This window comes from Orcinus orca, chromosome 18, assembly GCF_937001465.1.
Source record: "Orcinus orca chromosome 18, mOrcOrc1.1, whole genome shotgun sequence".
In the NCBI taxonomy this organism is placed as follows: Eukaryota; Metazoa; Chordata; class Mammalia; order Artiodactyla; family Delphinidae; genus Orcinus; species Orcinus orca.
The window spans coordinates 31457669-31474063 of record NC_064576.1 but is presented as its reverse complement, the minus strand read 5'-3'; the positions used below and the strand labels follow the sequence as shown (position 1 = coordinate 31474063).

General features: G+C 35.0%; 1 protein-coding gene across 3 annotated transcripts in view; it reads right to left on the bottom strand.

Moving 5' to 3' along the window:
* KLF12 (KLF transcription factor 12) overlaps positions 1-16395 on the bottom strand; it is a 450263-nt gene that overhangs the window by 149023 nt on the left and 284845 nt on the right. For all 3 annotated transcript variants that reach the window (XM_004284271.4, XM_049700997.1, XM_033414043.2), the window contains one exon: positions 5003-5549. In XM_004284271.4, the coding sequence (XP_004284319.1) occupies positions 5003-5549 (547 nt within the window). The remainder of the gene's footprint in view (positions 1-5002; positions 5550-16395) is intronic.

Below are 16395 nucleotides of genomic sequence, written 5' to 3'. Positions count from 1 at the left end.
AATACCCAGCTGGCTTTTCAGTTCTGGCTGTTTCAAAGCCACCGGTCAATCACACCTTGGCTCGAGCCTCATTCCTGGGCATCAAGGTGATATTACCTATTCCTTTAGCTACATGGAGAAAGGACTAGCTCACATATGGGAGGGAGAAAGTAAATCCTTTTTTTTTTTTTTTTTAGCTCTTTAGTTGGACGGTCACAGACTGGTTACGGCCTTGCTCTTTAAGTGTTCTGCGTTTCTGAAATGTAATATCTATTAATATTCAATTATAAAAATGTCTTTAAACAACAAATTATTTGGGGGTTACCTTTTTCTTTTAATTATTCTGTACGTTCCAGTATGTGGTGAATGAGAAATGTTTGATCTTATATTCATATTAATGCTGGTATCGTTTTTATAATTCTCAGTGGAACCCACATTTTGCTGAACTTCTGTTTGCTTTTCATTGTCAATCCTAGATCATTATCTGCTGTTTTTTGCATTTTCTTTCCTTTTCCATTATGTATCCTTTTTCCTAAAACTTGTGTCAATCTAATAAATTGACTTTAGAATTTGGGTTAATTACTGCAAGATGCAGGTTACTTCCACAAAATTATATAAGCAACTAACGTGCAATTAACAATTTTGCTTCTGTAATTCTTCCCTCTCTAGAATTACCCATTTTCAACTGTCTACTGGATTATTCTTGACAGAATACAAATATGCTATACTTTCTGCCTCTTTTAAAATTCCTCCCTTGAGAGCGTAAATGCTTCTCGAGCTATCATGCCATTTCTCCAAAACTCTTCCAGCAAAACTACTCCAAAGAGTTGTCTGGACTTTGTCACCCCTGTCTCACCTCCCATCTGAACATGAACTCACTTCAGTCTGCCCTTTGTCCCCACCACTCCACTGACACAGTGTCACCAGTAAACTCCATCCTCCCGAAATGCTCCATTCTTAGTCCTTATTTTATTTGGCCCCTTAGAAGCTTTTGATACATTTGATGAGTCCCTCGGTAAAACGCTCTCTTCACTTGCATTCTTTTAAACACTCTTTCCCTCACCTTAGTAGTGGATCAAAAGGAAGGAAGGAAAAGAGAACCATAAAAGTGCCTACTTCTCCATCAAGGCAGTAACAAACCAATCACTTTGCTTGTGATTTGTTTTTTGACCTTCTATGCTTCCTGTTGCTAAATATCTGTAAAAACTAATGAAAATCTCCTGGGAAATCTACCAAAAACTTCCCCAGGCTGAACTGAAATTCCTTTACAAGGTCAAATAATTCCTTTAGGGTCTTGTTTATAAATAATAGGTCTCAGGTTCCGTGGAGAGCCTTCTACCCCTCAGCACTATCACTTCGAGGGGCTAACTGCTACTTTGTCCTGTATCAAGCAGAAAAATGTCTTCCTCTGGAGAACTTCTCTGACAGCATCCCTCTAATGGCTCTAGTCTACACTGTGTTTACTGTGCCTTCCAGAACATCATGTCATTTTCCTTCATATCACAGATTACATTCAAGACCCAACTGAGATCTGTTGGTGCCCTGGGCTAGCTGACAACTTGCCATTCCTTTAGACCATATTCCATAGATACTGGATAGGCTGGAGTCCTCTCCTCATTAGAATGCTTTTTCACATCCAAGCATACCGTGTGGAAGTTCCAGCCCACCACACTCCCAAGCCCCGAACACCCACTTCTGAGCATAACAGCAAAAACATTTTTTCCAACCACATATAACACCCTGTATGAAAATACTTTTGTCATATACAACTTTCTCTCTCTGCAGTTATAATTAAACTCTTTGCCCTAGGCACATCCATGGCTGGTCTACATTTTAACCCAACTCTGTCCACAGTTATCAGTTAATTGTACGATTTTTCTGTTTGATGTCAAAATCTCCCAGTAGACTACAAGCACTCAGATAGAAACAGCATCTGTTTTGCTCAACACTATGTCTCTGGTGCCAGTAAAATGCCTGACCCATAAGAGATGCTCAATAAATACTTGAATGGACAAATGACTCAGTTCATGGTATTTTAGATACAGATGTATTCATTCACAGTCCCTTGTGTAGTGTGATGTAAGGTAATCTATTTCTCTACCACAGACCAGATATGTTATACCAACTTTAAAGGTAATCAGCTAGTACAATCACCTACATTTATAAGAGTTAGTTTTGTATTTTTATTAGTAGCATTTTGAAAAACCAACTCCCCTATTGTATTTTCTTTTGCTCATCCATACCAGATATACAAGTCCTATTTGAGAATGGAAATAGGGCTCCCTTTATCACCCAGCCATTTCATTGCTGGCCCAGTGCCCAGTGCATATGTGCAAAATACAGACGTGAGGAATCACTGAAATGCCCTTTCCTTTATTCATTCTGTGAGGTAGGCAGACCTCCTCCATTAGAGAATTTTACCATTATCTAATTAATAAATTAAACAATAAAAAAACTTATAAAATGTGCAGCAATATTTGTAGAATGTGGGGATTATAAAAACTTAATATAAACTAATAAACATAGAAAGTATGGGATTTTCCAGACAATTTCTCATCCTAAACACTCATCCCTTATAATTTGTTGTAACAACTTTGAGAAGCATTTCTATACCAACTTCTTGGAAACAGTTTTTCACTTTTAAATTCAATAAGTCTTTTTTCCTCCAACTTTCTGTTTTTATAAGACAGAGAAAAAATTTCTGAACATTATTGCTTCAGGTATTTTTTTGGAGGGGATATAACAATGATAAATAACTGCAAACATTTTTTGACAGTTGATCAGTGCTAGACATTTACACATAAGCTCTTACTTTATCTTCCCAATGATCTTGAAAGATATATACTTTTATTCCCATTTTATCACTGAAGAAAATGAAGATTAGTGAAATTAAATAACTTTGCCCAGTTATTGCCCAGTCCAAAGCTGAAGTGAGGGAACTAGGATGCTAACCCATACAACCTTGATCCCAAATCTCATGCTGTTAACATCCACATTATAGTTTAGTGTGTTTATGGTTATATAAATGTTTACTCTTGATGTGAGGAGACTACTGAATAGAAAACACTGCATGAAACTAACAAATATACTCATGTAGAGAACAAATTACAGCATGAGTCTTACCTAACACAGTTCTTCTGCAAAGATAAATTTTCCAGAAAATTAAATTTTGGCAGTAAACTTTAAATAAAAGTAATCTCGCCCATCAAATAATGGCAAATAAAAGAGATATCTCTTTTGTTTCCTTCATTAGAGCATGGAAATTGTAAAAGCAGGTCATGAACAGTGTTAAGATCCTTATCAATCACCTTCACAATAAAAGCAATATTTTTCGTAAGTGTTATTGTAAAAAGATTGGGTTCTATGGTGTACACATATATAATGTAATACGCAAGGTTATAATTTTTCAAGTTGTTAATTCCTAATTCTTAAAAAATTTAAAGCACATCTGTAAATTATAAAAGAAAATAAATACCTAATGTGGCCTTTAGTTATGTTATTATTATTTGAATCAATTAGCTCACTTGGATCAGAAGTATTAGTAATATCAAAGAAGGTTCGACTCAAGAAAAATCTATGTAAAGACTCACTTCTTCCTCTTTTTCTTCTACCTGCTCACAAAGATGGTGGTGGGACTACTTCCTGGCCTTTGCCCATAAAAGCACCAAAAAAAAAAAAAAAACAGAAAAAATAGGTTGTCAGGTAAGCAGAGCGTCTGGATCTCAAGTTTGCAGTTTAAACCTCTGGCTGCTGTAAAGCACAAGAGTTTTCAGGTGGTAAAACTGGGAAGATGAAACTTGCCATGTGCTATGAAGAAACTCACTGCAGATAAAATAGTAACTTGCAAAAGATGAATGCACAATTCTGTAATGTATGTTTGCAAAAATTTCTCCAAGTTCACGACCAAATGTTATTCCTATGCACTGAATCCCACCTATACAAGAACCAAAACAACTATGTTTACTAGTATTTTACACGAAGGCAGTGTTTTATGTATTCACCCATCATATTTTAATTATGGACCTCGGAAGTAATATGGTATCAAAGCAAAAAGTAATGCAATCTAAGTCTTAATCCATCGTCATTTCTAGGCTCTGAAGACAAAATACACACATGAGTTGATGATTATAGGCATTTTACATCTCTATAGAAGGGTGACTTGTTTTTTTAGATTTATAGAAAGGGAAGAAAAATCAACACCATGATATTATTACAATTCCTTCTATTTAAAAATGAAACAAAAAGAACTTAGAGGAAGAAAAATAACTTCATGATCAGTTAACTATCATATATAGTTAACTTGGTATTATTACATACAGTCATGTAACAAAGTATCTTTCTGCCTTCTAACCCCCAGAAGGAAATATTAATACTGCATTTTGAATTATTTCTATCATATGGAGGCTTCCTGCTATTTAAAATAAAAACTTAGACTTGTATGAAGATAAGAACTCAAGCTACATAACACATTTGTAGCCAAACACCTAACTTTAGAATTACTTTAATGGCGACTTAATTTACAAGTTACTCAAAAGTGAATGATCAGGTTCCAACCACTGGAACTTCATGGAATTTTATATTATTGCCAGACAAGTAAGTTCCAGCCTGAACAACTGAAAGAAGAAACATCCTGACACACTTTGTAAAAATTTCACAGTGGTTAACCTCTACGAGGGATTTACACATTTACATCTCACAAGCAGTTACGCTGACTATAGATTGAACTTTCTATTTGAGCGCTTGAAGGTAAAAATGTTTTGCAAATTTAGGTATTTGAATTCTGACATTAAATGACTTGATATATAGAAATATGGACTAAGTAATACTGAAGCATATACCTATATAAATATGAGGTTAGTTTCTACTAAACTGTGCTCTACTCAGCAGTGGATCAGCTGGCTCCTGTGTCGTTCTGCACAGAACTTCCTTGGATGTAGTGTGTTTGCCTATGACTTGGGGTCCTCTCACTGAATAAATGAAGAGTTACTGCTGAAATAAATCAAGGCTTGCTTGTGTCTCTTACCTTTGCCATGGCTTCTCCCATCCTCCAAAAGTGGTACGACGATAGTGTTGTTCACATTTCCAGGTGACCGCACAGCTGTGTAGACGACAGGCACCGACTGGACCACCACGGGGATGCGGTGAACATGACTCAGTTTGTTAGACTGTAAATTCATGGGACTTGAAGGCGGAACGGGATGGATAATGTGCAAAAACTGCTGGCCTCCCACACCAGAGGCAGAGGCAACAAGGGGCCCTGGAGTTAATACCGTTGACGAAGATGATGCTGAAGATACTGATGTTATAACAGTTGGGGATGAGGCTGGACGACTAGAAGACGACGAAGAGGTTGAAGTTGAAGAAGGGGAGGAGGCGGACGCTGTCATGGAAACGGGGGAGGAGGAAACGGCTGTGGGGGATGTCCTGGCTTTGTTGATGGACAAGTCCACTGGCTCAGTTTGTGTCTGGAAGTGATCTACGCATAACGGGTCCTCCGGGGGTTCCCCTTTCACATTATTTAGCAACAGGGGAACAGCTTCCATATCGGGGTAGTTGTGGACGTTTGGAGACTGTGGGGAGAAAAATAGAGGTATGATTGATGACTTGAATGTTTTTTAATTTTTCTCTTATTGCTACAGAACATTAATTCGCTCTCCAAATATCTGAAGAACCGCTCGGACAGTCGTCATAATTAAAGTGGAGAGTACAAAAGCACAACAGAGTAAGACGATTGGGAGGGCGACAGACATCATTGTCAAAATCCAGGGAAATACACTAAAACAGGGCATAAAATTCTCCAACTTCCCACACCCGTTTGCTAAATTATTGAATACAAGCCATTTCTAATAACTGGATTATAACTGAGCTCATAGCAATGAAAAAGTTTTTCTCAAAATAATATACAGAAATACTACAACAGGTATTTTTAGGAAATAATTTTAGGAAAAGCTTATTCTGTAAATCTTAAGTTGCCTATGCTTGTGCTGTGTAATTTAAGACAATGATAATAATTTTGTCCAAGTTTGTATTCATGCTTTCAAGTTTTAATGAGCAAAATTTAATAATAAATAATAATAAAGAATCCAAGATTCCACCCAGACTAATGGGCTCAGTGTGTTATTACTGAGCATGAATATAATTTAATTTTATACCTATTCACTCATAAATTCAAGAAACAGTTACTAAATGTCTACTTCCAAGGCCTAAAATGGCCCCCAAATTAGCAGGTGTCCGTCTAGCCTTAACAGAGAGTTAGACTACAAAAGATTATTTTTGGTTATATCTAATTTGACCAGGCTAACGTAGACATTATTGTTCTATTATATGAAGACCCAAACCTTTTTTTTTTCAGCTTCACTATGGTATGAGAACAACAATGCCTAAAATTATATTAATTTGGTTCATTTCATTCTTTGTTTAATAAAAGATTTTGGTTTGTTAGTCCCCTCAAAGCTTGAGCATACACTTAAAGGAACAAAACATGCTTCTTCAAATCTTTCTTTATAGAATATAAATTATAGCTCCATTCAGGAAATACAATAGTGCAAGGGCATTTTATTTAGCAACAATGAGAAAAGAAAGAAAATAAGCTAAACAATGGTATCAGATCAATAAACAGGAAAATGGGTTGATGTTTTATTGGTTTTTTTTTTTTTTTTTTTTGCTTCTAAGCTAACATGGTTACTTACCCACCAAAAGAAAAGAATTAGAAAATATCAAAATGAAGCATCCAAATATCTACTGCATAAAATTCTAAATGACAAGATCTCATTTCATGTGCTGAAATTGAGAAATAAGAATTTAAATATTCTCAGATATTAAGAAACAAAGAAAAGAAACACCATAAACGGAGCAAGTTTTATAAAAAGCTATTAGCATTATCTACTCTTCTAACTAGAACACTATTTCAATTCACACACAGTATTATCATTTAATTTCTCTGTAGAACAATGTAGGATGTTTCTTATTAGTATGTCATACCCATATAGAAATTCTTTGTTGAGGCTGCTTTCATAAAATATCCCAGTTGGTTTGTCATTAACATTATAAAATATGTCATTAAGCACAAATTATCAAACATAGTTTGCTTTCAAATATAGCCTTGATTAATTTCTCTCCAAAATTCTAATTTTGGAAATAGTGACTATTTCCATCACGAATTTTTTTCTTCCTAATTACACTTAGACACAAGGTTCTAACATAGGTTTATAAACCAAAGGCTGAGGTGCAAACATTTCATAAAGTAAATGGAAGAGTGCTTTCGTAGACTACGACAATACAGGAGGTAAACATGGAGCTTATCTGTAAATAGATGGTTTCTGAGGCATCGAGCTTCACTGAGATTTGCAAACTGCTTTAGACTTCTGTAGATTATGAACACGAGTCCATACTTTGTAGGTATCTGCTTAATCCCTCACTAAAAAAAATTTTACTCCTTAAGCTGTTTTACAACAATAGAGGAAGAGCACTCCTCTTGTAATTCTGCTGTATATACAAGAAAGCTAGGAAGACCCAATACTAAGAGCCCCTAGGTGCTTTCAAATACTTGAGAACTACATAGCTTTTGCACAAGCTCAAACCAAAATACGGAAAATGCTCATAAAAATTAGGAAGAATCAACCAAACCTTTGGACAACAGACATATCTTATTTGGGAGCGTTAGACATGTTATGCATGAATTTATAAGTGTAAACATCACAGAGGCACGTGCTGGTTCCTATTTCACACGTAGCAGTTGAAATGCAACCAGCATATCCAAAAACAATGCCTCATCAGTCTAAGGAGGACAAAACCCTGATCATACCATTCATCCGTTTACACTATTGACATAATATATTCTCATAGCCCATACCAATCATTTCTACTGTGGTAATGTGGCCAGTAAAACATCCATAATTCCAGCTTCAAGCTGCACATACGTACACGTAAGACCAGCAATACTGCATAAATATGTTTCCCAAACAGTTGAGGTATACGCTTCCTCCTCCTTTTAGGAAAAAGAAAAGACCTGAAAGGCTTGATCCTGAAATCATGATTAGAATTCATTTCTTGGCTTTTGGACAGTGGAAAATGGAAACACATTGGTTCCGAGATATGAATCCATAAACGTGTAGCAATGGGAGAGCAGCCAAGAGACAGAAGGAAAGCTTGGGAAACCACGGGAAAACACCAAACAAGCAGCACTTATAGCAGTTAGAAACTAAATAAAAGGACTACACAGATTTGAGAAAGTGAGAAAAGATATGGCTATGTTACCAGGAAACAGCCTCTAAGAGGCAGGGACACTGAAAAGACCAGATATCACAAAGAAAATTTTATGCACAATTAGGACAAGAAAATTTTGTAAAAAGGAACAAAGAAAGGATTTCATACTAAAATCCTGCCCTTGGTCGCTAACTACTCAATTCTTGATACAACACTGATGGACGACTCACAGCAGCATCCTCTAAGCACTGCTGTTGTTTTGTTGTTTGTTTGTTTTAAATAAAAGCCCATCAAGATTTTTGCCTGGGAGCAGTGACTTTAGCTGAATTTTTGCTGTTGATGACCCTGGGGTGGAAAATATGATCAAACACTTAAACTATATTTAATAGTATCAACAGAAACAGAATTCCTTCTAAGGATGTGAAGATTGAAGGGCACGCTGCATTTCTGTCAAAGAGAATGAGCGTAATTAATTTCACTTTCCAAGAGATGATATAATATTTCTTGGAGGGGGTCCACAATAAAGTAATTTTTCAGCCTTTCATACATACCTTAAGAAATAAATGCATAAACACACAGAAGTCTGACAAGGTAAATGTAACAATATACTTCATTAAAAAAAGGTGAAAAACAAAAAAAGAAAAACATAAAAAAGAAAAACATAAAGATAAATATAAATAGGATTATACTGCTGCATAATAATATTTCTTCAAAAGTCTGAAGGCCAGTTTGATTCAAAATAATCCACTCAATAAAATATAATGCACAATATTCTAGTGAACATATTCCCTTCAGTGATCTGGGGATTACGTGTGAGCTGTTCTAATGAGATCATCTTTTTCCTGAATAAACGTTTTAAAATGTAACTTCAGCTTTAGGCATTTTGCTGAATAAATGCAAAAATGTATCTAAAACTTTCTCTGTGTGAGTACTCAGAGTACCTGATGTGTTTCCTACAGTCAGCCGTTGCCATCAGCTGAATCTTATTACAGTCCTCAAGTGAATATGGGTTTTTAAGGCTTGTCATGTATTTTGATCACCTGGCAACCTTAAAAGGAGAAAAAATATATATGAACACCACCTCATCTTTGGAAAGCCCTCCAGAGACTCTTACGTTCGGTTGAGGACCACTTGGGTAATATTCTGCTAAATGTTATCCAAGATTTATAAGCTGTTTCATCTTTAATGGCATCAGGGATTGTCAGAGAACTAACATAATATTTATGCATATACACACGTGCACACACAAACACACACACAAACACACACACAAAAAGGATGTGCCTAACTATCTATCCATCCTTCCATCTCTCCATTCATCTATTCATCCAGCCAGCCAGGGAGCCAGCAGGTCTGCAAGCAGCATTTAAAGCATAAAAAGATTATGTTTAATTTTATCTTTCCAACTTTATAAAAGTTTTTTGAGAAATCATTTCATGGCAGCGTTTAGAAGATTGTAGAGTGACTTGCCTACTGTTACAAAGCTCATGGCTTCACAGTTATAAGAATCCGTGCTTTATAGCCTATTATGTGGTTATTAGAGACAGAAAATTTGATTTGGACACAAAAGACTTGAATTCATGACCTGCCCTGTTACTTATTAGCTGTACAGTCATGGTATCATCATGAAAATTCTCTAGGTCTGCGTTTATCCACCTATAAAAGAGTAATATTAATTCCAAACTCACACAACTGCTGTAAAGATTGAATTTAGGACATTGAGTGCTTTTAAGTAATACTGAGAATTGTGGGACAGAAGTAAATGAGATTCCCCTTTTAGAACTAAAATTCCAAATAGAACCTGATCTATTACTATAGCTCCGTGAACTCAGCATAAGATATATTCTGAGGCAGGATGGCATAATACAGCCACCGTAGAGGGGCAGTGTTTGCTAAACAACCGAACAGATATATGTTACAAAAGTAAGCTGAACATGTAGAAATATTGTAAGCATTTTCAGGTTCCACATAAAATTTTAAACAAACACATCTTCTCTTAAAATGCACAAGGACAGTCATTTGACATTATTCAAATTTTTTTTGCTCTATTTTTTTTTTAGCTTAATTAGATTGGCCCACAGGATGAGCATGTAATAGTTGATGGAATACATTTTAATTGACTGGTCTGATTTGTTAATTCCACTATATAAATATCGCCTATCAATCCACAGTTCAGTTTGCATCCATTATGACAATAATACATAAATATATTAAAATAATTGTTTTGGGATGTTGGCTATTCTTCAACAGTCTTATCATGAGATGAAATAGTAGAGCTTTATTTGTTTCTTGAGTCTCGGTAGAAATTTAGTTTGTGTAAGTTTCACTGACTTGGTGAGTAGTTGAATGTGCACTTTCTACGGGAGGTGCTTAAAGAAACTTACTGTGCACTTCATGTAAAAAAGGGAATAAACTATGACTCCATATCCTGTTATCACTGAGCTTTTGTTATACTGCATTATTTTAAATGCAAATACACTTTATTTAAAGAGTAGAATTCCTCTTTGTACATGAAATGCACAATAGGTACATGTCTTAGTTTTCCACATTAGTAAATGAAAATTTAAAAATATGAGCATCACGGTTCAAGCAAGCAACCTGCTCAACTCTGACAGGTCATTTTTGCTCGAAGTGTGAAAGGCACCAAACATCAATTTGTGAAGAAACAAGTACTTCACTTTCCTCTCTATTGCGTTATTTTACTAAAAAGGAAGGCCTTTTTTCAAAGACAAATTTTTCAAAATTTGTCTCGCATGGGCCCTGATGGTCATCGTTCACCTTTCTTTCAAGCCTAGTGATTTTTCTTCTTTATTCTTCATGTTAAGAGCAAACTCTTAACTACAGTTGCTGTACAAGTGTGAATCTGTAAACCTGACCAAGAAAAAATTAAAGCAAAGTATACTCAAAAAAGGAAAAACAAATTGTAATTTTTCTAAAAGTACAGATGAGAGAATAAAAGGCAACAAGAAGAAATAGCCTACGTTTACAATCTGGAACTTGGTTTCAAAAGTACTGAATGAGTTAAAGAGGAAGATTTTCAATGAATATTTAATTCAGCTGCTTTATCTCAATCTCTCAAGTGCTGGTTTAAGAAATGATTGATTCCTTAAGAAAATTCAGAACATATGCATAACATAATGGACTCTTTGTGCTTTACATTTACGTTTTTAGGCTTTCACAAATTGAAAATGCCAGCCTTCTAAAAGGATTCAATACAGGCATTTAAATTTATCCTAAATTTTCCTTATTTCCTAGTTATTATACTTTTCCATGACCTATTATTTATTTCCCAGGGCTTTCATGAATCATATTATTTACCCAAAGCAATCAGAATTTATGTTAACAGTTGACTGCACATCTGAAATTCTGGTTTGGCACTTATGTGTTGTAAAGTTAGGGTCCTACCTGAGGTGGGGAGGATTCTCCTACAGGGTGGTAGAGGACAGAGGCATTTCTATTTGTGCATTTAAAAAATTAATAGCAGACATTCCTAACCAACGAAAAGACTCACAAACTTGTTTGAACATGAATATAATGTGTTACATGTAAATTACTATTGTGTTCTACCACATAACATAATCATTGAAGACTGAAACGCATTTGTTAGATGAGAATATTTGTGCTCAAGATATTAAGCCACTTAAATCCCATTTACCTGGTCAAATGAGATAACGAAATAGTGTCACAACAATAAATGTCCAAAAAGGAAGTATAAGAAGGTAGTTTTGTTCCTATTTTCCTATAATTACTGTCAAACTGAACTTCACAAAAGCATGCAAATACGTCTTAAAAATAAATTTTGTGAATCCAACTATATGACATTTTGGAAAAGGCAAAACTATAGAGACAGTAAAAAGATCAGTAGTTGCCAGGGGCTTGGGGGAAGGGAGGGGAGGGATAAAAAAGAGAAGCACAGGGGATTTTTAGGGCAGTGAAACTCTTCTGTATGTGACTGCAATGGTGGTTACATGTCACTATGCATTTATCAAAACCCACAGAAGTGTACAACACAAAGAATGAAACTTAATGTAAACTATGATGTATCAATATAGGTTCATTAAATCATTAAATCTAACAAAGTATTACACTAATGCAAGACTTTAATAATAGGGGAGACTGCGAAGGGGGGGTAGGGTGGGTATATGGAATTCTTAAGTACAATCTGCCGAGTTATTCTGAAAGTATAAATTTCTACTGAAAAAGTAAAGTCCCCTAATGATTTTAAATTAACTTGAATGTAATATTAATGCTACTGATAAGATTCAATTTTATCTATTATTTTGTTTATAATTCTTTGCAAAATTCATAAACCAAAACCATTATCATAACACTTGCAATTTTTTTTAAAAAGAGGTAACCGTTATAGACTTATCTTGACTACATCATGGTTAAATTTCTTCTTCTTTTGGTTTTAAATTGGTATTATTATTCAGTGACTGATGTAAGATATTAAAGTTTCACTGTACGTGAGAGGAACATGTCTTACAGACTTTTAGGGATAAAAAGTTCATTTGAATCTTCACCCTAAGCCACAGTCTTAGTCAAACGCCTGAGGCAAATGTTCTGTGCTAGTTACATATTTTAAAATATGCAATAATGTTTACCATTCTCAAACAGATTAATCTTGTCTGCTACCAGATGGACTGTGCTTTTGATTTCACAAAATATTCACCATAAAGAGTTAGTTTTATAATGATATTTTTCATAGTACTGGAATACATCAAATTTCAGAGATTAGAAGATGACCTCAGAGAGGCTGAGATACCCAAATGATACAACTGGAAACCCTAACATATTACAAACATATAAAGCAATAATGCAATCTTTTTATGTAAAGGGAGGTATATTTGCAAAATGTAGGTTTTACTTTTTGGATATTTAAAGCAAGCAAGTAGTCCAGAGAAGCCTGTATATGCTTCTCTACTCATAGAAAATGCCTTTAAAGAGAGATCAACAACCAAGCCAAAACAAGACAAGTAGCAAAGTTGAGAGAAAGCCACCTTTTCTCACCTACCCCTGGAATCAGAGGGAGCTACCATGAGAATGTGGCAGAAGTAGAAAAGCAATAGTGTTCAAATGCTCCAGAACTTGTTCACAAGCAGTGGATTTAATTCCATCCCAGCCCCCTACAAATCAGCAAAATGCCCTCATGCAAACCAACTCTTTGAGCTTCATCTTTTGGCTTCCTGGTAAATGGGGTATAGATGCACGCAGGTCTTTCTAAGGATCTGAGAGGGTGAAACTGTCTAAAGGTTTTTTAAAGCGGTCCCGTCCCGTTAAGGTGCAACTGCCACAAGGCACACACAGGCGTACGTAATTAATACGTTTAGGTGTAGAATTAACTGTACAAATCGAGCCCCCATTGATTTTACCCATCAAGATGAGTGTCTGAGCAAAAGGGGAGAAGGGGCAGGCTAGAGCCTCAGGGAAGACAAAGGCAGGAACAGGGAGGCAGATGGAGGACAAATGATCTGATTGAAAAAGAGGACTTGCCAGCCAGACAAGACTCCTGCTAACCAGCTATGATTTACAGTGACAGGGGAAATAGCTCAGTATTCCTCCTGGCTGGGACACAGAATTCTAAGAAATAAAGATTTAAAAAATGATACTAGTAATGCTGACAAGCTTGTAGTAAAACAGACACTTTATTATGCTGCAGGACAGCAGTGTAAATGGATACACACTTTCAGGAATGCTGGTGAGCTGTGTCTCAAGAGTCTTAAAATACCTTAAAACAAGAATTAACATTTTTAAGAATGATAAAATGAACTTATTACAAAACAGAAATAGACTCACAGATTTCAAAAGCAAAACTTATGGTTACCAAAGGGGAAAGGTGGGGAGGGATAAATTAGGATTTGGGGATTAACATACACACACTACTATCTCTAAAACAGATTAACCAACCAGGACCTATTGTATAGCACAGGGGACTCTACTCAATATTGTGTAATAACCTATATTGGAAAAGAATCTGAAAAAGAATGAATATATGTGTATGTATAACTGAATTACTATGCTGTACAGCTGAAACTTCCACGACATTATAAATCAACTATACTCCAATAAAATTTTTTTTAAAAAAGAATCTAGGGCACTTCCATCTCCCTCTCTCTCTTCTTCCCTCTCTCCCCTCTCCATATACATGTAAATAGGTCTCTTCAAAGTCTATCCCTAATCATTCTATTTTGAAAAACAAAATGCTATTTTGAAAAGCAAATTCTCAATCAACACCAGTGTTGACTTTTAGAAATCACCAAAGAGAATATGCTTAAAAAAAAAAGTCAAGGAATGTTAACACAGATTTAGTCATGATTCCTGTGAAATGACCTCATAATTTCAAGTGTTGGAACTGTGAAGAAGCTTTCAAAAGATGGTCATTCTGTTAGGGAGATGACATATGTATCAACCATTTCAATTTTATGCAAATAAGTACATTTTACATAAAATGTGATTTTGAATTTGTTTTGCAACTAATTAGTATATTAAAATATTATAACTATTAAAGTTAAATTATCTACAAGTTTCTATATTCAAGTTGGTTATAAAACTTTCCTTCTGGGATACAGGGCATAACTTAACGCAGGGACTTGCCTTTAGACTTAAAGGGCAATTTGGGATTGTGACAAAGATGTATACACAAATATTTAACTTTGCCTTATTTACAGGAATAAAAGTTAGAAACAACAAAGTGGTCATAAAAACAAAATAAAATTTGGAACAATGATTTTAACCCTAACTATGAACCAGAATCATACATGGAACATTTTAAAGGTACACAGGCCAGAGATGAAATAGGTCTGGGATATGGTGTAGGCACCAATAGTTTAAAAAGCATCACATGCGACTACAATGATCAGACAAGTTTGAGAAACAATACTCAGTGGCATGGGGAACTATTATCTATGTAATGTTAAGTTTAAAAACGTTAGGATATAAAACTGCCCATAATAAATGAGTTTAACTTTGTTCCACCAAAATATTTTTATACATGAAAATAATTAAAAAAGCCTAGAAAAAATACTCCAGAATGGTAATAATAACTTCTCCATTTGGTGAATTTGTGGGTGATCCATGCTTCCTTTTTTACTTCTTTCCTGTTTTCCATATTTTCTACAGTGAATCTACTACTTTTTCTTTTTTTTTAAGATTTTTTTTTGATGTGGAACATTTTTAAAGTCTTTACTGAATTTGTCACAATATCGCTTTTGTTTTATGTTTTGGTTTTTTGGCCGCGAGGCATGTGGGATCTTAGCTCCCTGACCAGGGATCGAACCTGCACCCCCTGCATTGGAAGGTGAAGTCTAAACCACTGGATCGCCAGGGAAGTTCCACTACTTTTAAAACAAAAAGAAACAAGTTACATTTTCAGAAAGATAAAAATGAGTAGTGTACAAAATATATTTTAAAGAAAAAAAAACCTAGAAAGTGAATGGAGGTGTTTTATAATTTTCAATCTGGCTTTTCCAAGATTCTAGAGAACCATAATGTTATTAGAAGCAAATCACTATAATATACTGTTATTAGAAGAAAACAGCAAATTCTCTTAAAATCTCAATTTGCCAAGGGTGTTACTACTATCAGTCCTAGATTGTTGGCATGGTTATTCTACATAAACTAACGTATCTACCTATAGACCTTGCAATTAAACTAAGAAAAAAGTTAAATGTAACTGGTAACTAAAAGTATGCAATTGTAGTAACCCTAGTGGGTTAAAACTATGAATTCTTCTGGAAACCTCAAGCTTCCGCAACACAGTTTACTAGGAAAACATGCTCATACTTGAGAAGCTAATGTCAACAATTATATAACAATGTATGGGTACTACAAAGCTTTGTATGTTTCTGATGAAAAGCTTTCACCCCAAATCTGAGGATACTGCAAAAGGATTTTAATCTTGACCATGATAGAAGCAACTCTTCCCCCACCCCCGTCCCCCAGAGCTTTAATGAGAGTTTCACCACTTTTCTAGTGAAACTGCATTTAGAAAACATGAAATGGTATGAACAATGGGGAATGTTTCATTCAACCTTGTGCTATAAAGAATGGAGGACATTTTAAATGAATTTGAGAAAAAAAATTGTGCTCTTTAAATCAACAAGTAAACATTCAAAAAAGTATTACAGAGAACTTGCAATCATAAATTAGTTAACTCAATACTAATTAATTGAATAATAATGATTGATTTTTAAAATACAGGAAAAGTAAATA